This window comes from Podarcis vaucheri (genome assembly GCF_965113315.1).
Source record: "Podarcis vaucheri genome assembly, chromosome: 2".
Taxonomy (NCBI): domain Eukaryota; kingdom Metazoa; phylum Chordata; class Lepidosauria; order Squamata; family Lacertidae; genus Podarcis; species Podarcis vaucheri.
In genome coordinates, this window is record NC_138760.1 from 126,922,129 (window position 1) to 126,948,920 (window position 26,792).

At 49.6% G+C, this 26,792-nt stretch overlaps 2 protein-coding genes and 1 long non-coding RNA gene across 5 annotated transcripts in view; all 3 read right to left on the minus strand.

Moving 5' to 3' along the window:
* Nucleotides 1-11,154, minus strand: part of LOC309527449 — a 67,711-nt gene extending 56,557 nt beyond the window's left edge. The window contains exon 1 of the long non-coding RNA XR_014217228.1: nt 11,041-11,154. This is a non-coding gene — a long non-coding RNA (uncharacterized lncRNA). The remainder of the gene's footprint in view (nt 1-11,040) is intronic.
* Nucleotides 1,975-11,618, minus strand: LOC309527316 (uncharacterized protein). 3 transcript variants are annotated; one of them, XM_082214059.1, is made up of 4 exons: nt 11,510-11,618; nt 8,695-9,671; nt 5,901-6,036; nt 1,975-4,474 (listed from the first exon to the last, which is right to left on the minus strand). In XM_082214059.1, exons 2-4 carry the CDS (start codon nt 9,475-9,477, stop codon nt 3,411-3,413), a joined length of 1,983 nt encoding a protein of 660 aa, XP_082070185.1. In that variant the 5' UTR covers nt 9,478-9,671; nt 11,510-11,618; the 3' UTR covers nt 1,975-3,410. The 3 variants fall into 3 exon arrangements, with proteins under 3 accessions (XP_082070185.1, XP_082070183.1, XP_082070184.1); XM_082214057.1 differs by lacking the exon at nt 11,510-11,618 and adding an exon at nt 11,153-11,267; XM_082214058.1 differs by lacking the exon at nt 11,510-11,618 and having other exon boundaries at nt 8,695-10,193.
* Nucleotides 11,619-15,440: 3,822 nt separating this feature from the next.
* LOC309527311 (uncharacterized protein) lies at nt 15,441-26,763 on the minus strand. Its single transcript, XM_082214050.1, has 4 exons — nt 26,575-26,763; nt 23,914-24,911; nt 22,351-22,477; nt 15,441-20,431 (listed from the first exon to the last, which is right to left on the minus strand). Exons 2-4 carry the CDS (start codon nt 24,703-24,705, stop codon nt 19,329-19,331), a joined length of 2,022 nt encoding a protein of 673 aa, XP_082070176.1. The 5' UTR covers nt 24,706-24,911; nt 26,575-26,763; the 3' UTR covers nt 15,441-19,328.
* Between the last annotated feature and the right edge of the window lie 29 nt (nt 26,764-26,792).

Sequence of the window (26,792 nt, forward strand, 5' to 3'; positions counted from 1 at the left end):
CCCATCTGCGTCTCCCGGCAGGATACAGGCAAGGTCACTATCGGCGATCCTCCTCGAGCGTGAGAAGAACACACCACTCTCCCCTCCTCCCTGCCTCCCCTAGGGAGGGGAAAGAGACAGACAGAAATCTATTTACATGTCTTTATTTCTGTCATTGCAGCAGTACAGAGAAACGCGTCTGCACTCTCCAGTCTCCAACAGTAGAGAGAATAAACTCCACCCCTGTACTTCCAGTACAGGTCATATGTGACACTCTGAGCTAACATCTGGTGCTCAGTACAGTGAATAGACTGCCCCTTTGTTTTCCCGGTACAGTCCCAAACATTCACATCCTGTTTTGCATTCCGGCCACCTGCAGCTCGCTCTCGCATTGCTGCTTTTTCCTGACATTTCCTGACAAGGACGCAGGAAGCTTACACTGAGCCAAACCACTGGTGAATCGAGCTCAATGCTGTCTAAACTCACTAGGAGGATTTCAGAGATGACAGTCCCAGTTCTAGCTAGAGATGCTGGAGAAGGCCTTGGGGTCTTCTGTGGGCAAGGCCGATGCTCTAATCCAGCCTTTCTCAACCTTGGGTCCCCACCTGATTTTGGCCTACAACTCCCATCATCCCTAGCTAGCAAGGCCAGAGTTCAGGGATGACGGGAGTTGTAGTCCAACAACATCTGGGGACCCAAGGTTGAGAAACACTGCAAGGCAAGAGCTGCAGAAGTATCTGCAGCAGTGGGGAGGGGCTATCTGTGATTGGATCCCTCTCTGAGGTGGGAGCTTACTCGCCTTATGAGGAACGGTTGAAGGATCTGGGTATGTTTAGCTTGCAAAAGCGGAGACTGGAGATATGATAGCCACATTCAAATATCTCCAGAGCTGTCACATGGAACACACTTGTTTTCTTCTCCTGCTCTGGAGGGCAGGACTCGAACCCGTGGCTTCAAGTTGCAAGAAAGGAGATTCCGACTAAACATTAGGAAGAACATCAGGAAGAGCTATTTGACAGTGGAAGAGCCTCCCTTGGTCAGTGGTGGACTCTCGTTCCCTGGTGGTTTATAAGCAGAGGTTGGGTGGCCACCTGTCATGGACGCTTTAGCTGAGATTCCCGCATTGCAACGGGTTGGACTAGATGACCCTCGGGTCCCTTCGAACTCCACGATTCTCTGTCTTGGGTGGGGGAGATGTGATGCATTCCACAGTCTCCCAGCAATCGGAAGGCTGCAATTAATATGATTGAGTAAGATTTCTCTAATGGGATAATGGCCCAAATATTATAATTATTATTAAGCACCTTTCTCTAACCATTGCAGCAGCAGGCTGATGGCAAGACCCCAGAATTTGAAAGGAGGAGCAGGCATGTCCCGCTCAAGGTTGTGGTACGAATGGCACAGCGATGAGCCAAAATACGTAGAAACAAGTTTTGAAAAAGAGGGCTGTTTCAAGTATATGTCCAACCGCTAGCCAGTGCATGTGCATAAATGAACACAGTTCGGTGTGAACACAGGGTGTTAAAAAAACAAAAAATCAGGGGCTGTGGTGAGGAGGAGAGTACGGAGCAGCAAGGTGTCTCTCTCAGCTGCCAGGACTCCGCAAGGAAACGGCAAAGGCAGAAGGGAGGAAGATGGAAGCAGGCAGAGGCAGAAGAAAAAGGCTGGGATGGATCTGCAGCTTCTGCCGACATCTGTCTCAGGAAGCAGCACAGACAGAAGCTGCAGTTTCATTCCAGTCTTTTTCTTCTGCCTGTGTCTCCTGTCTTGAGCTCCACTCACCCCGTTTTGTCACATCTGGTGAGCAACTTCTCCTTCTTTGGGGCAGGAAGATGAAGACACTTTAATCCATTTTGGTTTGGGTTAGCGCGTTACCTGGTTAAAGGTAAAGATCATGAAAACTGACTGTATCTTTGTACGCACCTGGTTATCGCTAAAGCAAAAATTTGGTGTTTTTGTCTTATTTTTAAGGTAAAGTTTAGTTGTTAATTTAAAAAAAAAGGTTTAGTTTCTTTCGTTTGTTTGATAAATAAAAACAATGTCTTTTATGACCGAGTATGAGTCTGTATTCAATAAATGTTCACCTTAAAAAAAAAAATCTTTGGGTGCCCACCCTAACGAAATGTGCTTCACATGGTTATGTGTATATCCTTCAGTTCACTGTACAGCTTAACAACATGAACATGGAGAGCCCGTCTTGCACATTCATGATAATTTGTGAACCTTGTGCTATCAGGGAAACCCCACACAATACCATTTTCAATACTTATTGTGTCTGCAAAGGTCACGGAGAACCACTGCTTTATTTCCCATCAATGCGTATCCTGTAATTTCCTGCTGATGCACAGTGATAAGAATATTTTACAGTATACTCCCACAACGAAACACCAGGGTTGTATTCAACCACGTTCTAGGCGGATAGAAATGAGCAAACCTAAGATAGTTGTGTCCATTAACCTCAGTAGGACAAGCATGGGCTTTGAGCCCTACTCAGAGTAGAGCCACTGGAGTTAATTAACCTAGTTAATTAATTTCAGTGGATCTACTCAAGAGTAGGATTTGGCTGACTACAACCCAATGTTTGGAGGGGCCATAAATCGGCTGGGTTTCTCCTAGCAACTTCACCAGCAGTTGTCGGAATCGAGAAGTAACTACAGATTATCTTCTCCTAGATCAACTTTTCTCAACCTGTGGGTCCCCAGATGCTGAACTACAACTCCCATCTGTTAGTTTCTGTTTTGCCACTGTGCAGCTGCTTGGAGTCACAGGACTCTTGTTTACATTCCAGAGACCTTCCAGGATGTTGGAAGTCTCACGGGAGACGGATGTGACATTAGTGGTTTCCTGCTCCTTTGTTGTTCAGTTGCTCTCTGCTTTCATAGAGAGAGGATGTTTCTTTGCTGTCCGCGTAGTAAGAAATAAAGCATAGCAGGTAGCCATAAATCTCATCACTTCCGCGTGCTGTTTTGGATTCTCTGCTGAATGCGCCTGAGGCCTCCTCAAAGGCCTCATCAAATTATCATCAGAGGATGAGCTTTATCAGCTCGGTCAAACGGAGATTCCGACACCATCACCCCTAGCTAGCAAGGCCAGAGCTAAGGGATGATGGGAGTTGTAGTCCAACAACATCTGGGGACCCACAGATTGAGAACCTGTGTCCTAGATGAAAGCAGGCAAATTATTTCCCTCCCCCCGAAAATGATTTCTGGTTTGTTTGTTTTTGTAGAAAACCGGTCCCCTGGAGCATCCAGCCACGGTTTACCATTTTCCAGCACCACTGCAGTTCAACTAATAAATACCGGTAACCTTGCCGCCATGCAACCAAAGTCAGGAGGGAAATGCCACTGCAGACTGCAGGCAGACCACATTGCTATGGGGGCAACCGTAGCCACCTTGAGACTCAAGGCAACATGGGGCGGAGTCTGGGCTCTTTACAGAGCTTTGCTGGGTGGAGGCTCCTCCCGGAGTCCGAGCAAGTTCAGAGCTTCTCTCGTGTGGATCTTCTGGTGCCGGACAAGGACGGCGCGGTGAGAGAAGCTCTTGCCGCAGGTGGCGCACTGGTGGGGCCTCTCACCCGTGTGGACCTTCTGGTGCCGGATGAGGACGGCCCGGTCGCAGAAGCACTTGCCGCACGTGGCGCACTTGAAGGGCTTTTCGCCCGTGTGGATCCTCTGGTGGACCATGAGGATCTGCCGCTGGCTGAAGCTCTTCCCGCACTCGGAGCAGGTGTAGGGCCTCTCCCCGGTGTGAACGCGGTGGTGCTTGACCAGCTGCGAGGACGTGTTGAAGGACTTGTCGCAGTCGGGGCACTTGAAGGGCTTCTCGCCCGTGTGTGAGCCCTCGTGGATCATGAGGCTGGAACTGCGGCTGAAGGCCTCGCCGCACCGCGAGCACTTGTAGGCCTTCTCCCTGGTGTGGACCTTCTGGTGGTTGAGGAGCTGGGTCTTGCGGCTGAAGCTCTTGCCGCACTCGGGGCAGCTGAAGGGCTTCTCCCCCACGTGGATGCGGTAGTGGCGTGTGAGGTCCGAGCTGACGGTGAAGCGCTTCCCGCACTGCGAGCAGCTGTAAGGCCTCTCGCCCGTGTGCGTCCTCTCGTGCGCCACCAGGGTGGACTTCAAGCTGAAGCACTTCCCACAGTCCTGGCACATGAACGGCTTCTCGCCCGTGTGAGTCCTCTGGTGCGCGACAAGCACCGTGGTCCGGCTGAAGCTTTTCCCGCACATGCCGCACACCTTCTCCCCCCGACTCCTGCGCCTCCTCTTGACGACGACCGCTTGGCCCCGTTCCCCGCTCTCTCCTAAACAGGGGGGGAACACGTCCCCTCTGGGCGCCAGGGACTTTTCCCGCCCTTTTTCTGATCCATCGCGGCTCGCAGAGGCATCTCCCCCTTCTTGGGGCCAGGAGAGACCTCCCCATGAGGCCCCACAGAGTTTGACCAGCTCGGTATTTTCGAGGTGTGTCTTCTCCTCTTTGCCCTTGGTGATCCACCCATCACCTGCCAGGAATACAGAGAATTTATTCATTTAAGCGGTGCTTTTTTCGGGGGGGGGGGGATGCAGGGGTATGCATACCCCGAGACATATTGTGAATCTAAGTTTGGCCCCATTGAGGGGCAGTATTTTAATATGAGTAGGAAAATGAGAGTACAGTCATACCTCATGTTACGTTAGCTTCAGGTTGTGCGTTTTCAGGTTGCGTACCGCGGGGACCCGGAAGTACCAAAAAGGGTTACTTCTGGGTTTTGCCACTTGCGCATGCGCAGATGCGTAAAATGGCGTCAGCGCATGCGCGGAAATGGCGAATCGCGACCCGCATGTGCGCAGACGCGGGTTGCGTTCTTTTCAGGTTGCGAACGGGCCTCTGGAACCGATTCCGTTCGCAACCAGAGGTACCACTGCACCCCTAAACATTTCTTTTATAGAAAAAACACTGCATTTAAGTGATTTATATGCCACGCCATATTTCAAAGAAATCTCTAAGCGGTTTACATCATAGATACAAAAAAAAAAAAAAGCCACCCCACATTTTTTTTAAAAAAATCCACATTTCAGAGCAGAACAGAACAATTAAATACAAATGAATAGATTAAATTCCCCGGATGTGGAACACCCTCACTAGTGAGGTGAGCCTGTCTCCTTCAGTATTAACTTTCAGGAGGAATTTGAATACACTTCTCTTTTCCCAGGCGCTGGGCGGCTGCAGAATACTGTTCCCGGCAACCTGGAGATCACTGGACAGGAGGAGGTTTTTAATTGTAATTATTAACTTTAGAACATTTTAAACTGCAACTGCTTTTCAGTGTTTTTAATCGTTATTTGTTTCTGGAATGGTTCGATCTGTTTTAAAATATTTCTGTGCTATGCTTGTATTTCTAAATCGTATTATGTGTTTGCTGCATTGAGCCCTTTGTAGAGGAAGGGTGGAATATTAATTCACTTAACAACAACAACAACAACCCTCTTCAACATCTAAACTAAGAAGCTTTTCCTGCACATCGACTTAAGACATCGACTTAAAGATATAAGACACCCTCTTAAACATATAAACTAAAACAACTAACATATGGGGACCATAATAACAAATCCAATGGCAGCTGCTGCCCATTGCGGCTGATAGGGTGGAATGCAGGGAGCCCAACAGCAGATGGCGCCACCCTCGCAGTGGTTCCCAACCTGTGGGTCCCCAGATGTTATTGGACTACAACTCCCATCATCCCTGAGCTCTGGCCTTGCTAGGAGTTGTATGGGAGTTGTAGTTCAACAACATCTGGGGACCCACAGGTTGAGAAAGGCTGGCTTAGAGGGCCATATTTGGCCCCCAGCCTCAGGTTCCCATGTATTGTGAATCCCAAACGCTGGGCAGAAGAAGTCACAGGTGACAAAAGCCACCTAAGGAAGATGGGACCATAAAGAGAAACCCACCTCCCAGTCTAGGGGAGCTGGTATCGGCACCGCCCTCCTGCTTGACCGTGGAGCAGAGTGGCGTCTCCTCGAGGACGGGCAGAGGCGACTCAGCCGCAGGGAAGTTCAAACCCACCTCCTGGATCAGCGCCGGACCCTGAAACGAGAGCAGCAAGGATCTTCTTGAGGACAAAGGGATTTGGAGAAGGAGAAAGTGGTGGTCTCCATTATCTAGCCAATCCTGCTTGTGGAATGCTCTCCCCAAGGAGAGTAGTGAGTGTAGTGGTCAGGGGTGGTGAACTAGGATCTGGGAGACCAGGGTTCAAATCCCTGCCCGGCCATGAAGTGTGCTGGGTGAGCCCCAGTAGGACTCTAAGTCTGAAGTATCACCATCCAGCTTTCAATAAAACACAGCTTCCCCCCAAAGAATCCCTGGCCACCAGGGGCATTGTGTACAGTGGTGCCCCGCAAGACGAATGCCTCGCAAGACGGAAAACCCGCTAGACGAAAGGGTTTTCCGTTTTGGAGGTGCTTCGCAAAACGAATTTCCTATGGGCTTGCTTCGCAAGACGACAATGCCTTGCGAGTTCCTGCGGGTTCCCCCCCTTTTTCTAAGCCGCTAAGCCGCTTATCAGCTGATCTGATCAGCAGATAAGCTGCTAAAAGCCGCTAATAGCGCTAATCCGCTAATCCATCAATGGGCTTGCTTCGCAAGACAAAAAAACCGCTAGACGAAGAGAATCACAGAACGGATTCTTTTCGTCTTGCGAGGCACCACTGTATATAGTTTTCACTCAGGTCCACGTCAGTTAATTTAGGCGGGAAACCCTGGGCTGTTGTTGTTACAATGTGGACAGCCGGCTGCCTATAAAAGCAGGCCGGCTGTTTGCTGTTCAGTTCAATTCCAGCTTACTTATAAAGAGCGACTTGCAGAAATCTCTGTGTCGTCTGATATGTCCACCCACTACTTAATACTGGCAACAAAGGAGGGATAGGATGGACACCAGAGCACAGCCAGATTAGGACACTCACTGAGTGAAATCACTGAAGAGAACCCAATTCAGAGCTGACCATTCTGGCTAGAGCACTGTGTTCCATCCATCACCCACCACGTCAGCATTGAAACATAGCTGTCCACGTTTCCCTTTTTTCAAGGGAAGGTCCCTTATTCCGAATAGGATTCCTTGCAAGAAAAGGGAAAAGTTGACAGTTCTGCATCGGAACCATGGCTTCACTCATGCCTCTACTGCCGTTTACCCCAGCCTCTGAATCATGGGACTCCTACCTCGCTCAGTTCGACTGCTACCTCCAAGCCAACAAGCTGACGGAAGGGTCAGAGAAGCGTAAGCGGAGCCTATTCCTCAGCCTCTGCATGCCCGAGGTGTTTGAGACAGCCCGAGCATTGGTCGCGCCACTAGCAGTCCAGGCAGTGCTGTGGGACATGCTAAATGAGAAGCTTAAAAACCCCAACATGACACACGTCACCTACACACTCTCAGCAACCTCCGCAGCTCCCAGGATCCTTAGGGGGAAGTCATGACTACCAATTATTTTCCGGGCCCAATTCCAAGTGCTGGTTTTGACCTATAAAGCCTTAAAACGGCTCAGGACCGCAATACCTCAAGGACCGCCTCTTTCCATATGAACCTACCCAGACCCTGAGATCATCTGCCGAGGCCCTCCTTCGTGTGCCTCCTCCTCAAGAGGTCCGGAGGTTGGCAAGGCGAAAACAGGGCCTTCTCTGCAGTGGCTCCCCGTCTGTGGAATGCTTTCCCCAGGGAAGTTCGCCCGGCGCCTTCATTACACACCTTTAGGCGCCAGGCAAAAACGGTCCTTTTTAACCAGGCCTATACCCTTTAAAATGTTGCTCTTTGGGGGGGGGGGGTTATTGGGTTTTTTATTTTATTCTGATTATATATGTTGTGATCTTTTCTGTGAGCCGCCCTGAGACCTCTGAGTATAGGGCGATATATAAATTCAAACTAACCACAATTACCTTGAATTTCTGCTTAACCCTCAAGAAAGAAGGGCATTTTCGCTGGCCAGGTTTAATTCAAATCCATCAAACCTCCTTTGGGGAAGGTTCTTAGGCAGGGTGGAAGGAGAAAGAACTTACCCAGGTGAAGACCACCTGGTGGAAACCCTCACACATATGGTTCTCAATTGTAAACTATATGCTGATCTCCGCCAGCAATTTCTAGATCAACTCTGTATCCCCAAATGGAAACCAGAGTTGTAGGTCATACATTTTTTATTGCTGGGGAATGATCAGGAGCTCACCAAGTTAGTGGCTAAATATTTCTATTTGGTTTTTTGTCGTCGAAATACACTGCAGACGTCTGATTTCCCTGGAGACCAAGAGATGTGACAATAGACTGCTCTGCCTCCTTTTTTTAAGCAAATGTTTTGTGCCACTGGGGAAGTGGTAATTCTGTATTGATTTGTTTTGTATAATAATAATAATAATAATAATAATAATAATAATAACAACAACAATAATAATTTGTATGTTTGTATGTGATGCCAATAAAAGGTTTGATGATGATGAAATAATAATAATAATAATTGCTCAACCAATCTGGGAACTGTAGCTCTGTGAGGGTAACAAGGGATACCTACAAACTCTCGGCAACTTCAAGAGCTCCCAGGATCCTTTGGGGTAAGTCATGACTGTGGAACAATATTGCTTCAAATGTGGAGTGCGGATGGGGGCCTTTCAGCCTGGCCCAACTTCAGGGCTCTCATTGTGGCCAACGTATGAGGTCTTCACAACTCTCTCAAAACATCCTTGAGAAGCGACCCTAAACGTTCTCACCTCCCGTTCTGTTTTGGCCGCCTCCCGCCGTCGCAGTAAAAAGCCTTCGGCCAGGGCCACCGCCTGGTCACAAGTCTGAGGGCAGCCATCTTTGACCCAGCCCTGAAGCTCTGCGGGCAAGATGGCCAGGAATTGCTCCAGGATCACCAGCTCCAGGATCTGCTCCTTGGAGTGCCTCTCCGGCTTCAGCCACCGGTGGCAGAGGTACCAGAGGTGACTACAGGCCTCCCGGGGACCTTCGGCCTCCTGGTAGCGGAACTCCCGAAAGAGCGTCCGCTGCACATCCATGGCGACCGAATCGTCTCCCAGGAGATCCTCTGTCGCTTTCCAACAATCCTCTGTCTTGACAGCGGCAATCTTTGTGGCGTCCCTTGAAGCTTCTCTGCCAAGGCCCGACAGCCTGCCAGACCTCCGACAAGCACTCGCCACTCCCTCAAAGGTGGCCAGGAAAGTTTTGGGACCGTCCCGAGGCAGAGACCCCTGCAAGGAAGGGTTTCCCCATCCCGAGCAAGGGAATCGTGTTCCTTTCACGTCTTCCAGATGTTTCCATGGCTTCCCGCCTGACTCGCCCATGACCAGTTCCGGGGGCTCCCTTTTCAGGAAATCCTGGTCGTTCCCAGCCTTGGCTTCGTGAGAGGATCTTCCTGATCTCTCCACTGCCGCTGTGGGATCGTGGCCTGTTCGGCTGCTCTCTTCATGGTGCTCCTTGGCCTCGATCTCCCGCTGGAGCAGAGATCGGAAGTAGAGATCAACGCTTGGCGTTCTTCCCTTCTCGGCCGCCATTTTGGATCTTCAGCTCAGCATGGCGGCCTTGGGGGTAAATGTCTATTTAACGGGAAAAGCCACCCCAAAAGGATCTGCTCAGGTATGCGCCAGGCCCACAGGAAGCCTGGGGCATTTCTTTGTGGCGGTGGAGAACAGGGATCTCTCGACAAAATGCAGTGTTTCACAAGAAGAGCTGGGGAGGAGGGCTTCCCCTGAGAAAGAGACAGAGATTTAAAAAGACAAGGATGTAAGAGTATAGAGATGAAGTTTCGAACTTTGCCACCTTGGTTGCTCAAAACAACAACAACAACTCATCTTCCCTCCCCATCCCTTTTTCCTTTTGTGTTGTCTTTTAGATTGTTAGCCGGACAGTGGGGACTGTTCAGCTGGTTTGTTAATTTGATCCACAAGCTGCTCTGGAAAACTTTTGGATGCAGAGCAGGAGGAAATGCTTTAAACAAACAAACAAACAAACAAACAATTTAGTGTACTTTCCCAGCTGACACAGCTACAACAATATATTAATGGAATCCTAGAAGAACATAACCTCAAAAGATTCCATCAATGGTGTCTCTGAAAATTTTTACACATCACTTGGGAAGACAGGTGAACTAATATCAGTGTACTGGAAGAAGCAAAGATCCCCAGTGTTGAAGCAATGATTCTTCAACATCAACTTCGCTGGACCGGTCATGTTGTACAGATGCCTGATGGTCGTCTTCCAAAGCAACTACACTGGTGCCTCGCAAGACGAAAAGAATCCGTTCTGTGATTCTCTTCGTCTAGCGGTTTTTTCGTCTTGCGAAGCAAGCCCATTGACGGATTAGCGGATTAGCGCTATTAGCGGCTTTTAGCGGCTTATCGGATCAGCTGATAAGCGGCTTAGCGGCTTAGAAAAAGGGGGGGAGGAAAAAACCCCGCAGGAACTCGCAAGACATTTTCGTCTTGCGAAGCAAGCCCATAGGAGATTCGTTTTGCAAAGCACCTCCAAAACAGAAAACTCTTTCGTCTAGCGAGTTTTCCATCTTGCGAGGCATTCGTCTTGCGGGGCACCACTGTACTCTATTCCCTACTTAAAAATGAAAAGCGTAATGCTGGTGGTCAACAAAAGAGGTTGAAAGACTGTCTCAAGGCAAATCTTTAAAAATGTAGTATAAACACCGACAACTGGGAAACACTGGCCTGCGAGCGCTCCAGTTGGAGAACAGCCTTTACCAAAGGTGTCATGGGCTTTGAAGACACTCGAACTCAGGATGCGTGCTAAGAGGAAGGAACACTTGGCAAATCCACACCGTGATCAACTCCCACCCGGAAACCAATGTCCCCACTGCGGAAGGGCGTGTGGATCCAGAATTGGCCTCCACAGTCACTTATGGACTCATTGTTAAAACCGTGTTTATGGAAGAGAATTTTACTCAGCTACGAGTGATCGCCAAAGAAGAACACTGTTTATACCCCACAAGAAACTAAAAGCAGTGTAGGCACATAGGATAGAAGCTGTGCTATACCAAGTCACACTATTGGTCTATGTAGCTCAGTGCTGCGTACACGGACTGGCAGCAGCTCTCTGGGCTTTCAGACGGGAGATTCCTCCATTGCAGGGGGTTGGACTAGATGACCCTCGGGTCCCTTCCAGCACTACAACTCTATGGTTATAATGTCTTAAAGGGAAGCCCCCCTCCCCACAACTCACTTTCTCCCCTCCTGCTGTTTGCTATTCCAAAGTCAGCATTGCAGTGGGTTGGACTAGATGACCCCGGGGTCCCATTCCAACTCGACCCTTCCCGTAAAATTAAAATCAGGCATCCTAAAAAGCAGGTAGCAGGCAGACAGGGTAGTTCAGTGGTTCTCTGCTTGATGCAGGAAATCAGGGAGCTGCCTTCTTATCAAGTCAGACCAGGAGCCCAGTGATGCTGAGCACAGGTTGGCAGCAGCTCTCCAGGATTACAGACAGGATGCCTTCCCAGCGCTACCTAGAGAAACGGAGGACTGAATCCGGACTCCCCAGGACCTCTCCAACTCACTATCCTTCCCCCTAAACGTTACTGACCCATCCAGAGCATTGACAGCCCTTTGAGATCCTCCTTGCAACCGGAGGTGCTGAGCCCCGGATTCTCCTGCAAATCGGTCTCAGAGACCCGCGGCACTTGCAAGCTGCATCTGCCAAGAAAAAAAAAACCCTCTCCTGCGCATTCACACGCGCACGCATGCAAGTCTTGCGCGGGGTGGGGGGCGCACGCCACCAGGCGTTGCAGCCCCACCAGGCGGGTGCACGGGCGCCTCGCCCCCTTACCAGGGGCCGGTCTCTCTGCAACTCTCGCCCACAAAAGAGGGAGGAAGAGGAAAGCGCTTTCGGAGCCGGAGAGAGCGCGGCGCGCGCGCGCAAACCTCCGTCTCCAGTTCCCAGCGATGGCTCCTCCGGCTCCAGTCTGGGAAGAACAACCTCGCTCGCCCGTTTAACCCTTCCCTGGGCCTTAAAATAGACCCACCCCCCCAGCCAGCAAATAAATAAATAAAGGAAGAAATGAACAAAGGCGAGACAGTGCCATCTGTCTCCAGCTGCTGGTGGTCTTTGGTTTCCCTGGCAGCGCGCCTGGGAGCGCACAGCAACTGGGTTGGGTGTGTTTTTTTTGTGTGGGGTGGGGTTAGAGAGGCAGAAATGTGACAGGTGCAGCTCTGTGCATGCACTGGAGAGGGTGGGGTGCAAGGATGAGGAATGCAGAGGGTCTTTTTCCGGGGAGGGGGTGACTTTGCATGGAAAGGCAGGGCTCGGCGCTTGCAATGCGCACAGCGGCAAAAAACGGGCGGAAGCGCAGCAAGAGCGCGTTGCCAACTTTCTCGCCCCGGCGGGGCTCTTGTGCCCTATGGGGAGGGAGAGCAGGATAAAGCAGGAGTAGCGAGAGCGAGGAGTTTCCCCTCCCCACCCCTTGTCTAACCTACATCTCTCCAGTGGCGTATCGTGGGTTGTCAGCACCCGGGGCAAGGCAAGTAATTTGCGCCCCCTAACCCATGGATTTGCGCCTCCTAACCCGTGGATTTGCGCCCCCTAACCCTAACCCCCAGATGTTGCGCCCGGTGCGGCCGGCCCCCCCTGCACCTCCCACGCTACGCCACTGCATCTCTCTCCCTGCTTTCTTTTCCCTTCATCCTCAAGGTGTTTTATTCATTACTATTAATTTGTTTATCCCCCGGTGTGTTTGTGTCTCAGTTGAGCGGGAACCTGGAGACAAAAAGACATGTCTTCCTCTGCTGGATCCAAAGCTGCGACGAACGGAGAACCCAAAACTTTTTGGGGGTGTGATAGTAAATAATAATAATAATAATAATAATAATAATAATAATAAACACCCACACCCACAAATAATAATAATTATTACTTTATTTATACCCTGTCCACCTGTAGTTATGTGGGGTTTTTTATATGTTGTAAGCTGCCGTGGCGCTGTGGCTTAAAATCACAGAGCCTAGGACTTGCCAATCAGAAGGTCGGCGGTTCAAATCCCCGCGACGGGGTGAGCTGCCGTTGCTCGGTCCCTGCTCCTGCCAACCTAGCAGTTCGAAAGCACATCAAAGTGCAAGTAGATAAATAGGTACCACTCCAGCGGGAAGGTAAATGGCGTTTCTGTGTGCAGCTCTGGTTCGCCAGAAGCGGCTTCGTCATGCTGGCCATATGACCCGGAAGCTGAACGCCTGCTCCCTCGGCCAATAAAGCGAGATGAGCACTGCAACCCCAGAGTTGGCCACGACTGGACCTAATGTTCAGGGGTCCCTTTACTTTAAGCTGCCTTGAGCAGTTTTAACTTTAGAGAGGCGGCATACAAATAAAATGATTGATTGAGTGAAACACCACTCTCTTCGCTATTCACTGCCTCTTTCGTAGAATCTTAAGAGCTAGAAGGGACCCCAGGGTCATCTAGCCCAACCCCCCGCAATGCAGGAATCTCTGTTAAAGCATCCATGACGGATGGCCACCCAGCCACTGCGTAAAAGCCTCCAAGGAAGCAGAGCCCACAACCTCCCAAGGGGGACTATTCCACTGCCAAAGAGCTCTTACTGTCAGAAAGTTCTTCCTGGTGTTTATCTTCTTCCTTGTAGCTTGAAGCCATAGGCTCGAATCCCACACTCCAGAGCAGGAGAAAACAAGCTTGTTCCCTCTTCCATGTGACAGCCCTTGAGATATTTGAAGATGGGTATAGGGTGGCGCTGTGGGTTAAACCACAGAGCCTAGGACTTGCCAATCAGAAGGTCGGCGGTTCGAATCCCTGCGACGGGGAGGCTCGGTCCCTGCTCCTGCCAACCTAGCAGTTCGAAAGCACGTCAAAGTGCAAGTAGATAAATAGGTACCGCTCCGGCGGGAAGGTAAACGGTGTTTCTGTGTGCTGCTGTGGTTTGCCAGAAGCGGCTTAGTCATGCTGGCCACATGACCCGGAAGCTGTACAGTATAGCGAGATGAGCGCCGCAACCTCAGAGTCGGCCACGACTGGACCTAATGGTCAGGGGTCCCTTTACCTTCATCCCATCTCCTCTCATTTCCTCTCACACATGCACAATCTTCCAACCATCATCTGTGTCTCTTGAACTTATATGCTGAGCCCGCTAGGATCTCTCGCTTCCTTTATGTGATGAAGCAGACACTAGTTTCTGTTAGCCGATGCTGCAATAAATGGGTTAGCATTAGCCGTTCAAGTGTCGCAGGACACTTTGCTGAGCATCATAATAATAATAATAATAATTTATTACTTGGCCTCCTCAGCCACTCTGGGCTGCTTCCAACAGGATATTAAAAACACAATAAAAGATCAAACATTAAAAACTTCCCTAAACAGGGCTGCCTTCAGACGTCTTCTAAAAGCCAGATAGTTGTTTATTTCTGAACGATGGGGATGGAGACGCTCCTTCACGTATACAGGACCGAGGCCATTTAGGGCTTTAAAGGACAGCACTAACACTTTGAATTGTGCTCGGAAACGTACTGGGAGCCAATGTAAGTCTTTCAGGACCAGTCTCGGCAGCCACTCCCAGTCACCAGTCTAGCTGCCGCATTCTGGAATAGTTGCAGTTTCTGGGTCCCCTTCAAAGGTAGCCCTAAGTGGAACGCATTGCAGCAGTCCAAGTGGGAGATAACCAGAACATCCAGTATACCTGAAGGAGCGTTTCCACCCCCATCGTTCTACCCGGACACTGAGGTCCAGCACCGAGGGCCTTCTGGCGGTTCCCTCACTGCGAGAAGCCAAGTTACAGGGAACCAGGCAGAGGGCCTTCTCGGTGGTGGCACCCGCCCTGTGGAACGCCCTCCCACCAGATGTCAAAGAGAAGAACAACTACCAGACTTTTAGAAGACATCTGAAGGCAGCCCTGTTTAGATAGAGAAGCTTTTAATGTTTGATGTATCAGAGTATTTTAATATTCTTTTGGAAGCCGCCCAGAGTGGCTGGGGAAACCCAGCCAGATGGGTGGGGTATAAATAAATTATTATTATTATTATTATTATTATTATTATTATTATTATTATTATTATTATGCACCACTCTGGCCAAACAGTCCACAGGCAGGTAGGGTCTCAGCCTACGTAGCAGATGGAGCTGGTAAACAGCTGCCCTGGACACAGAATTGACCTGCGCTTCCATGGACAGCTGCGAGTCCAAAAGGACTCCCAGGCTGGACACCTGGTCCTTCAGGGGCACAGTTACCCCATTCAGGACCAGGGAGTCCTCCACACCTGCTCACCCTCTGTCTGCCAAAAACAGTACTTCTGTCTTGTCAGGAATCAACCTCAATCTGTTAGCCACCATCCATCCTCCAACCACCTCCAGACACTCCAGACCGCAATAGGTCTCTACCCAGAGCACCGGACCCAACAGAGAACTCGACTGCTTCCGCAGGTGGAAATCAGGCACCAGAGCAGAACTGGAAGGGTCGTTCAGCACCTCAGTCCCAGTATTAAACAAAGAGGAGCCAAAGGAAAACCTCTCAGAGACGGGTCCAGTTATTAGGCACTTCTTACATTTTTCTTTAATCAGTTTCTATCATATACAATACCCTCTCTTACTGTTATAACGAGGACGCGATGTCGTCAAGTCTCCGGAGTCAGAAATTGAGAGAACTGCGCCCCCAAAGAACAATTCAATGAAGAACTGTTTCCTTCCCCACCCCACCCCAAGAAAAAAATAATCTACCCACTACTAGTCAATGCACATGCAGATAACTCCAACAGACTCCTCGCTGCTTCAACCGTCTATCTAGATGCGTCATCCGTTCAACCGAGTGCATAGCTTCAAAGATGAGGACTCTGAGAGAGGCGGATTCGCTGGCATCCCATAAATGCGGAAGTTTTCAATTGCCAAGCCAAGAGCTTTTATAGCAAGGAGGTGCACACAAACCATTTTGGGTGGCCCTTCAGATGATGGACTCCAGATTATCCCGTTTTGGAAACTGCCTGCTGGGAGTTCAAATCCAGAAAATTCCTTTGGTGGGATTTAATCTTTTTCCCCAAGGGACTCCTGTGTCCATTTTGGAGAAAGAGTACGGCTTGTTGGGCCTCTTTTGGCCTGTTCACCATTCGCAGCAAGTCAGTCTTGATGCAACGTTCAGAGAGGTTTTGTTATTTCCAGTTTTTGGCATTCGGGCTTCTGTGTTATTACAGAATGGCTCAGGATAGTTTGAGGAGGTATGGAGTGGGGATCACCTCACAAGTCCCCACAGTGGAAGCTCGGTGCAAGGACTTCTGCTTGTGCAACAGGAGTTCCTCTCCCTCCACACACCCCAAAATTGACAGGGTGTGTTTGTGTCAGAGCAGCATGTGGCAAGAGGAGAGGCGGGGAATCATTCCGAGTGGCAAAATGGAATTCTTGAATGATGAGAAGAGTGCAACAACCCTCCCGTAGTACAACGTAGCAATAGGTCATTGGTTCCGTTAGCCTGAGGATTTCTGCTGGTGCAACAAAACTCCTGCCCTCCTCCGCTTCCCATGCACCCCTTAAATCTGTTCTGGAGTTCCCTCCTCCTGGGCAACCCTCAAAAGCAGATTTAGGAAGCTTGTGGGACAGAAAGTGTGGGATAACCAGCCACATATAATCAACATGCCCAAGTCTAATTAGTGCATGAAGGGGTTAAGACCATAGAGTAAGCTGTCCTGCCAGGCTTAGCTGACCTGGGGAGGATATAGGGAATCAAGACTATTGTTCACCTACCTGAGAAGCTCAGCATGTGAAAAGGCTAGAGCTGGTTCTTGCAGCTCAACCGCATGGCTTTCACAAGCCACTCTCGAGTTCCTATACCAGACAGATGCCAATGACTCTGCCACCAGCTCAACTACATGAATCTGACCTTTAGAGAATTGGTAACTAAACCAATTTTTAACTTACCCAGTGTGTACATTTTCCTATGCTGGGGAAAGAGGGAAACTTTGGAAAGAAACTTTACAAAGGGGATGTTTTGGAACTCCGTTGGAAGGGCATACTTTTAAGATTCTCTCACCAAAGAGTACTTGTCCCTAACTTGGATCTTGGCATCCAGGAAGTTCCATTGTGCAAATGTAAATCCTTGTGCTGCCAGAATGAGGGTGCTGGATTCCATCCCCGATTCACAGCAGCTGCCCTCAGTCTCTCACCCACCAGGTGCTGCCGGACCACAACTCCTAGCCAACGAGGCCATTGCGGTCCAAAACATCTAGTGGGCAAGAGGCCGGGGTTGCAGGAAGGAGGCAGGATTAGACCTTCTTATTCAGACTGTAGACACAGATGAAGCTGACTCCAGGCTGTCAGGGCAAACTGTAATTTTAAGCACTGGTTTTATGTATTTTACGTTCTGCTTTTAACCTGCTTGTTTTTATTTGAAGTTAATTATGCCTGTTCTAAACACTGCAAGCCACCTTAAGTTTGGGAGAAAAGCAGGATAAGAATACATTAGATCACCATCGTAATAGAAATAATAATAATGGTAATAATAATAATAATAATACAGTGGTACCTCGGTTTTAGAACGCCTCCGTAGTTGAACATTTCGGAACTCGAACGCCGAAAACCTGGAAGATAAACGCCTCTGTTTTTGAGGCTTCCGCTTTTCGAATGTTTCGGAACTCGAACGGACTTCCGGAATTGATTAAGTTTGAAAACCGAGGTACCACTGTAATAATAATTCACTTTGGCAGGCTCAGCCAACATGGCGGTTCAAGTCCTACCAGCCTGAGCGGCCACGGTTGCGAATGGTCAGCCTTGACGGGCGCTGGAGACCGATAGCCCCCTAAGAGCCAGGTGTTCCCCATTCTTAATTTTACCCCACTGAAGCTTACAGTGGTGTGTGGATACCTTGGGGGCCAGTCTGTGGTGTCCAGCCAGGTGGGAGTGGGGCGAATATGTGTTCTTCCCCTACTCAGAGGCGAAGTCATGGAAACCTGCCACCAAAGCCTCATAGAGGGGTTTGCCATGGGGTCATACTAGCCTTTACTCCCCTCATCGCTGAGTGCCAGCCATGCTGATGAGCACTGGGAGGACAAAACATGTGGAAGACGCCAGGTTGCGGAAGACGCTATGTGTGCATGCAGCTACAGACTACCGTGGGGTTAATCTGGGATGGCAAAGCTGCAGCATTCTAAACTGCAGGTGTGGAGGAACCGTGGTTTGAACCAGAAATGGGGGGAGTTGTGGGCCGTCAGATTTAATGGGAAATGCATGGTTACCCGACCTATTGGGGGGCGGGGAGGCGAGTCTCCGTGAGCTTTAGGCTCGCGAGCCTCCCCTTTTAAGTTCTGGAGATGAGAAGCATCCACTTCTGTTCTGGAACAAAAGCAAAAGATCTCTGCTTGGGAAAACCATGGTTAGCTTGTTTATATCAGGAATGGGGGAAAGCTGTGGCTCTCTGGCTACATCTCCCATCATCCCTGACTGTGCCGGCTGAGAAGGATGGGCGATGGAGGACAGCAACATTTGGAAGGAACCACTTTGACTACAGCCAGAGGAAACCAGCTAGAACAGTCTATTCTAAAAATTGGAGAGAGGAATTCCAAGAACAACGGCTGCAGAAGCGGATAGAATTTGCAGGACTGGCTAATATGACGGCCAAAATAAGGAACCAGGATGACCATCGGATAAGGGACGAGTGGGAAAGCTTTGGAGAAGATGATTCCAAAATAAACTTTCAAGCTGGGGTAACTTTATGAGCAACTATAATGAAAAGGGGGGAAATTTGGGTGGGTGAAGTACCTGATACGGAGCAAAACAAGGTACAGTCATACCTTGGTTTGTGAATGCCTTGCGATTTGAATGTTCTGGCTCCCGAACACCGCAAACCCGGAAGTGAGTGTTCCGGTTTGTGAACGTTTTTCGGAAGCTGAACGTCTGATGAGTACCAGGAAGCTCCTTCAGCCAATCGGAAGCCGCACCTTGGTTTCCGAACCGTTTTGGGAATCGAATGGACTCAATTAAGTTTGACAACCAAGGTACCACTGTATATCTAGAATGCCTCAGAGCACTGGGTTGGGAAGCCTGGAAATACTGTATGATGGAAAAAATGCGATGTATAAATTGGATATTGGAAAATGCATTAAAAAAAATAAATGAATGGCAATGCGCATCAAAAAAGAAAATAAAAAGGGGGGAGAGTATGGCCCTCTAAGATGTGACTTGACTGCATCTCCTGCCTTCTCTGAGCAGCACTGATGGGAGATGGAGTCCAACAAAATCTGAAAGGCACCATCCGGATTACTCGTAGCACAGGGATGGGGAACCATCGCCCTGGTCCTTGGCTGCGTTGCCCAAGGCTGATGCGAGCCCAGCAACACCTAAGAGGACCCCACAGCTCCCAATCCCCCTGGAATAAATGGTTGTCTGCATGGCGTCTCTCCCAAGGCATTTGGCGATGCTCCTGAGCTTTTACGAGGCTCCCTCGGGCGGCGGCGGCGGCTCCGACCGCTGCCTCTGCTCCTCCTCCTCCTGCAGCCGCAGCATGTTCAAGGCTTCCCGCATGTGGATCTTCTGGTGCTTGACCAGGACGGTGCGGTGGGTGAACCGTTTGCCGCAGGTGGCGCACTGGTGCGGCCTCTCGCCCGTGTGGACCTTCTGGTGCCGGATGTGGACGGCGCGGTCGGAAAAGCACTTGCCGCAGGTGGCGCACTTGAAGGGCTTCTCGCCCGTGTGGGTCCTCTGGTGGACCATGAGGATCTGCCACTGGCTGAAGCTCTTCCCGCACTCGGCGCACGTGTAGGGCCTCTCCCCGGTGTGGACGCGGTGGTGCTTGACCAGCTGCGAGGACGTGTTGAAGGACTTGTCGCAGTCGGGGCACTTGAAGGGCTTCTCACCCGTGTGCGAGCCCTCGTGCTTCTTGAGGCTGGAGCCGCGGCTGAAGCCCTCGCCGCACTGAGTGCACTTGAAGGGCTTCTCCCGCACATGCACCTTCTGGTGGTTGTGGAGCTGCGACTTCTGAGCGAAGCTCTTGCCGCACTCGGAGCAGCCAAACAGCTCCTTCTCGATGTGGACGCGGTAGTGGCGCGTCAGCACCGAGCTGACGGTGAAGCTCTTCCCGCACTGGTCGCAGGTGTAGGGCCTCTCGCCCGTGTGCGTCCTCTCATGCGCCACCAGCGTCGACTTGAAGCTGAAACACTTCCCGCAGCTCTGGCACATGAAGGGCTTCTCGCCTGTATGCGTCCGCTGGTGCGCCGCCAGCACGGTGCTCCGGCTGAAGGTCTTCCCGCACACGCCGCACGTCTTCTTCCCTCGACTGCGCCGCCTCCTCTTGATGACGACCGCTTGGCTCTGGCCTCCTCCGTCCCCGACGCAAGGGGCGCTCTCGGACGCCCTCTGCTCTTGGCGTTTCTCCTTGCTCCTTTGCGGGCCGTCGTCGCCGTGACTCACGGAAGCTTCTCCATCCTCTTGGGACCAAGGGATCCTGTCCCATGAGGACCCGCAGATCTTTGCCGGCTCAGGATCCTGCAGAGGGGAATTGTCTTGCGCTTCCTCGATCACCCACCCGTCGTCACCTGCAGGGACAGACGAGAGAAGCTGAGAAGCTACACAAGGACGTCAAGGAGGCCTGACCAGGCCAATGGTCCGTCTCATCATATGAAACGTATGTTTACGCAATGTGCAACGCTTACAAATTTTGAGAGAAAAATACTAGGATGTATAACTACCATATTGGCCAGAATATAAGCCGTACCCGAATACAAGCCACACCTTTAAAATTCAAAGGGGGGGGGGGAGAGGGAAAAAAGGCAATTCCTGAATATAAGCTACTCCCTTAAAATTCTGCTGGCATTCACACCTATTCCGTTTTGCCGTATGTGTGTTTCAGCAGCGATATTCCAAAAAAGGCAAATTCTGTAAGGTAGGGAATTTAAGCCGCACTTTAACTTTTCATGGTCAGAATTTGGGGGGAAAGTGCGGCTTATATCTGGGCCAATATGGTGGTGGTAATAATAATAATCATCATCATCGTAGTAGTAGTAATAAAATTTTATTTATACCCCGCCCTCCCCGGCCAGAGCTAGGCTCAGAGCAGCTAACACCAGTAAAATTACAATAAAAACATAATGGGGGGGGGGGACAAAAAACACACACCAATTTATTAAAATACGGGTGAAAATACAATTTAAAATGCAGCCTCATTTTAATAGTAGCCCATAGATCAAAACCATAAGGGGAGGAGAACATAAGGGTCAGACTGAGTCCAAACCAAAGGTCAGGCGGATCAGCTCCGTCTTGCAGGCCCTGCGGAAAGATGTCAAACTACCATGGGAGACAAATGATCCTAAACCACGTACAGTCAAACCTCGGTTGTCAAACATTCGGCTTGTTCTTGCCTGTTCGGCTTCCAAAACATTCAACAACTGAGGCGTAGCTTCCGATTGGTTGCAAGAGCTTCCTGCACACAAGAGGAAGCCGTGTTGGAAATTCAGCTTCCGAAGAACATTCGAAAACTGGAACACTCACTTCTGGGATTTGGGCATTCGGGAGTCGAATGGAGCCATTCAAGAACCGAGATTTGACTGTACCCATTATTTGGGGTTTGACAGCTGGACAACGCAGATTCTTTGTGCCCTTACTTCTGCCGGAAGACTGACACTGATTCACCAGAAAGATAATGCTTTGGCAACTCTGCCAACATATGAACAAACTGCTTTTAGACGCAGGCTGAGTGTGGATAAATATAATGACACTTGGAAGGCATTTATAAAGATTATAAAGACTTGTTAATAATAGTATACTCTCTGGAATAATAGCATTACTAACAGGTTAAATCAGTAATGATACACTGAGATTTTGGGTATGATATACAATTTACAGCATGGGAGAAGTTATGGAATCGGGATTTAAAATTCACAGCATATTACATGCTGAAATAAAATTATATGAAAATAATGTTCCGTTGGTATTTAACTCCCAGTAAATTAGCAAACATGTATAAAACGGGGTCAAACGCATGTTGGAAATGGAAAAATAAGGCACCTTTTAACTTACATGGTGGAAATGTTAGTAAAAGAATTTTGGGAAATGATATATGAGTTAAAAAAATGTTTAAAATAACTTTTTTCTAAAAAAATAAAACACAACCTGAAGCCTTTTTTTTAAAGGAATTATAGGTGTCGAAATCCCAAGGGATTTTATGTTTTATGCTGGAAATGTGACTGTAAAATTTTAATCTGAAAAACCACATAATCTCAAAAATATCAGGCATGGGAGATGATGCCAGGGAGAAAAGGCCAACTGAAAGAAAGAAGGAAAGAAGGAAAGAAGGAAAGAAGGAAAGAAGGAAGGAAGGAAGGAAGGAAGGAAGGAAGGAAGGAAGGAAAGAAAGAAAGAAAGAAAGAAAGAGGAAGAAAGGAAGGAAGGAAGGAAGGAAGGAAGGAAGGAAGGAAGGAAGGGACAATGAAGAAGAAAAACCACACAGAGCCCTTACCCTCCGAATCAGTGTCACCGTTTCCTTCTTGCTTGACCTTGGAGCGAAGTGCTTTCTCCCTGGGGATAGCTGGGGACGGCTCAGACGTGCGGAAATTCAAAGCTACCTCCTGGATTAACGCCGGCCTCTGAAACATAGCAAGGTAGGGGGTGGAATCAAAATTGTAAAATGTATGCATATATGAATATCTCTATCTACCAGCTCCTTCTATATGAGGGGTCAGCAAACTTTTTCAGCAGTCCACTGTCCCTCAGACCTTGTGGGGGGCCGGACTATATTTTGAAAAAAATATATGAACGAATTCCTATGCCCCACAAATAACCCAGAGAAAGGACACATTCTACTCATGTAAAAACACCAGGCAGGCCCCACAAATAACCCAGAGATGCATTTTAAATAAAAGGACACATGCTACTCATGTAAAAACACGCTGATTCCCGGACCGTCCGCAGGCCGGATTTAGAAGGCAATTGGGCCAGATCCAGCCCCCGGGCCTTAGTTTGCCTACCCATGATCTATATATGAGAGGCTTATGTTTAGTTCACAAAAATTATACGTTGCTTGACAGTAAAAACAAACCTCAAAGCAGTTTATGGAAAAGATAAAAAGAATAAAACTATCCATAAGAAGAATTAACCACACCCCAAACCTTGGTTTTGCTAACCATTTCTGATGAAGGTAATGTTAATTTGAGATGGAAAGAGTTAATCACCTTCCTTTTTTTAGCTGCTAGACAACTTATTGCTCAAAACTGGAAGTCCCTGCATCTAGAATGACCATAGTAGAAACAAAAAAGGATGGACATTAGCGCTCTCTGAAAATTTAACTACGGAAGTCAAGGGATGAGCCAGAAAAGGAGAAGAGGATAGCTTCAGAGTGACATGGCACCCATATTAAATATGCAATGGTCTATCACTCCCAGTGGCACCATCCAGACTCGCACTTGACACTTTGGGACAATTTTATTCCATAAGGGATCTGTATTTGGTGGGTGGGGAATACGAAGGGGGCAATGTTGGCTGGGGGTGTGTTTGTTATTTCATGTTATTTTAAAAAGTCAATGAAATACACTGAAAAAGGGGAATAAGGAATAATAGCAATAATTTAAGGCTTTTGGAAAGTCAAAATAACAGATCAAAACTCTCAGCAACCATTCTATAAATTTGGGCAGGTCTGGCTAAACAAAAATGTGCTGAGCAGGTGTTGAAAAGAGTGCAAGGAAGGGAACCTGCCTGATATCAAGACAGATCAGCCAGAGAATGTACAAAACACAGTTGTGAATTAATGCACATTCTCAAGCCGTGTTGGAGATTATGCACAACGACTGGAGAATGTACAAAATCAAGCTGACGTATGCACGATTGCCAAGGCTTGTTGGAGATGATGTATGATGGCTGAGAGACGTGCCCAATGTCCTCTTTGGGTTTTGTGCACATTCTCCAAGAGGTCTGGAGAATGTGCACAACGACCGGCTGTTATGCAGATTGGCCACTTGACTTCCGTTCCACACGAAAAACGAAATGGAAGCGCCCCCCTGGGACGGCTTCAAGAAAGCGCTCTCACCTCCCGCTCCAGACGCCTATTTTCTTGCCGCCTGGGCACAAAGTCCTCTGCCAGGGCCACCGCCTGGTCACACGTCTGAGGACAGCCATCTTTGACCCAGCCCTGAAGCTCCGAGGGCAAGATGGCCAGGAACTGCTCCAGGATCACCAGCTCCAGGATCTGCTCCTTGGAGTGCCTCTCTGGCTTCAGCCACCGGTGGCAGAGATACCAGAGGCGACTGCAGGCCTCGCGGGGACCTTCGGCCTCCTGGTAGCGGAACTCCCGGAACAGAGTCCTCTGCACCTCCATAGCGGCCAAATCTTCTCTGAGGAGATCCTCCCTCGCCGTCCTCTCGTCCTCCATCTTGGGGGTCCTGCAATCCCCCTGGCTTTCCCTCCTGAGATCCGGCAGGCCTCTGAACTTCCGGTAGGCCTCAGCCGCTCCTTCCAAGGAGGCCAAGCAAGACTTGGAGTTCTCCCATGGCTCAGATTCCAGTCGCTCGGGGTCTGCCCACCCCGCGTTGCGGGACTTGGAGGCAGCCCGAGGGTCCAGGTATTTCAACCGCCTCTCTCCTGGCTCGTTCGTCATCTTCTCTGGGACTTCCTTCTTCGTGGGGCCTCGGTCATTCCCGGCCTCGAGTTCAGGAGACGCTCGAGTGGCTCCCTCTGACGCCTCGCCAGGCTCGGGGCCAGTTCGGCGCAGCTTTTCCTCCGGCTGGTTCCCGCTTCCGGACACGGACTGCTCCATGGGGACCCGGTCCCGGAAGTCTGTGTTCTGAGTTTGTCCTTTCTCCGGGACCATTTTGTGTCTCATGGTGAATTCTGGAACAGCGGCCGCCCGGGTCACACTCTCGCGGTCTTGGATTTGATCAGGGACGCCAGAACGTAAATACACGAAAGTATGCAGGACAGACGGACGCAGCTTGAATTATCCACCCATTCTCTGGCTGCTCCAACAAGAGGGTTAGGGCATGTTTAGGCAACACGGCTGTTTCTCCACTGGAGTTGAGGGGGCTTTTCCTGGGAGATGAGGAAAAGGAAAAAAAAGATGCAGAGAGATGAGAAAGAATTGGAAAGATACACGATTAAAGCAGCCAAGTTATACTTATGGCGGCGAGACTTTTACATGCACAAAGACGGAAAGACTCGTCAGTACCAACAACTGAGGAACGGTTACTAAAATTATACAAGGTGGCGAAATTGACACATTTGATCAGAGAAAAGTCGTGGTTAACGTTTACTAAAGATTGGAAGCCTCTCGTAAAACTTTTTGGGTGAAAAAGATGATGAAATAATGACTTTTGGGTTCGAAGTATGAAGGTATAATGATGATAATAATAATAATTTATTATTTATACCCCGCCCATCTGGGCAGCTTCCAACAGAATATTAAAATACAATAATCTATTAAACATTAAAAGTTTCCCTAACTTGGGCTGCCTTTAGATGTCTTCTAAAAGTCTGGTAGTTGTTTTTCTCTTTGATATCTGGTGGGAGGGCGTTCCACAGGGCAGGTGCCACCACCGAGAAGGCCCTCTGCCTGGTTCCCTGTAACTTGGCTTCTCGCAGCAAGGGAACCGCCAGAAAGCCCTCGGACTGGACCTCAGTGTCCGGGCAGAATAATGGGGGTGGAGACGCTCCTTCAGGTATACCGATTTATAGAAAGTACAGTGGTACCTCGGGTTAAGTACTTAATTCGTTCTGGAGGTCTGTTCTTAACCTGAAACTGTTCTTAACCTGAAGCACCACTTTAGCTAATGGGGCCTCCTGCTGCTGCCGCGCTGCCGGAGCACAATTTCTGTTCTCATCCTGAAGCAAAGTTCTTAACCCGAGGTACTATTTCTGGGTTAGCGGAGTTTGTAACCTGAAGCGTCTGTAACCCGAGGTACCACTGTAGCTGTGCTGGATGTTATTTTGGAGCGGACAAATCGAATAATGTTTCTATACAGCTGACAGACAAAGAATTGGAAGTTCTTAAGTTTCTTAACTCCTTCTCTTTCCTTTAAATGCCCCCCCCCGCTCTTTTATCTATTCCCCCCATTTCCTTTTATTCCTTCACTCTCAATCTATGTTTTCATAGATACCTGAGAATAGTGGGGCTCGAACCCCCAACCCTGAGACTAAGAGTCTTGTGCTTTTGTCTTGTGCTTTTGCCAATGGAGCTACATTTCACCCAAAGATCAGGTTGCTGGGCTGGGCAGGGGGGGCGGCGATGGGCACCCACACTAAATTTTTCAGGGGGGCGGGGAGGTGCAAAGGAAGACAATGAATGGCTAGCTTTTCTCACACCCACAAAATACCCAGGAAGAATACAGTCAGCACCTATACAGTTGGGCAAGGCTTTCCAGCACTGCAGTGGGTTGGACTAGATGACCCTGGGGGGTCCCTTGCAACTCTATAACTCTCCTTCCTTGGAGGTTTTCAAGCAGAGGTTGGCTGGCCACCTGCCATGGATGCTTGAGCTGAGATCCCTGCCTTGCAAGGGGGTTGGGCTGGATGACCCCTGAGGGTCCCTTGCAACTCTCCAAAGCTAGGGGCTCAGCCGCAGCCGCCCCCCACCGAGCCTTTGCCCTTCTCCTGTCCCCGCCAGCCCAGCCACTCAGGCGCACTGGGGGCTGCACCCAGCCTGCTCTTTTTTCCCCTTTTCTTTTTCTGCGAGGTGCAATGCAAGGAGCTGCTTTACCTGCTCCCGCGAGCGCAGGGGCGCCTGGTTGCAAAAGGGCGCGCGCGAGGCCAAGCTGCCCGGACGCGTCGCCTCCTCCTCCTGCTGCTGCAGCTGCTCCGCCACAAAAGGCGAGGAAGAGGAAATGATGGCCTCCCCCAAGGCTCCCGACGGCTTTCCCCGTCCACTCTGGGAAAGGCAGCCTCGGTCGGCTTAACCCTTCCGTGCAAAGAGAAGAA

What these genes read in the sequence shown, in the direction of transcription:
- LOC309527316 (XM_082214059.1), bottom strand. Translation starts at nt 9,477, where the DNA reads ATGGCGGCCGAGAAGGGAAGAACGCCAAGCGTTGATCTCTACTTCCGA. An exon ending in CGGCCAAAACAGAACGGGAG is followed by an intron (nt 6,037 to 8,694) that starts GTGAGAACGTTT and finishes CTCTCGTTTCAG; the next exon opens with GGTCCGGCGCTGATCCAGGA. An exon ending in CAGCTCCCCTAGACTGGGAG is followed by an intron (nt 4,475 to 5,900) that starts GTGGGTTTCTCT and finishes TATTCCTGGCAG; the next exon opens with GTGATGGGTGGATCACCAAG.
- LOC309527311 (XM_082214050.1), bottom strand. Translation starts at nt 24,705, where the DNA reads ATGAGACACAAAATGGTCCCGGAGAAAGGACAAACTCAGAACACAGAC. An exon ending in ATAGGCGTCTGGAGCGGGAG is followed by an intron (nt 22,478 to 23,913) that starts GTGAGAGCGCTT and finishes GCTATGTTTCAG; the next exon opens with AGGCCGGCGTTAATCCAGGA. An exon ending in CGGTGACACTGATTCGGAGG is followed by an intron (nt 20,432 to 22,350) that starts GTAAGGGCTCTG and finishes CTGTCCCTGCAG; the next exon opens with GTGACGACGGGTGGGTGATC.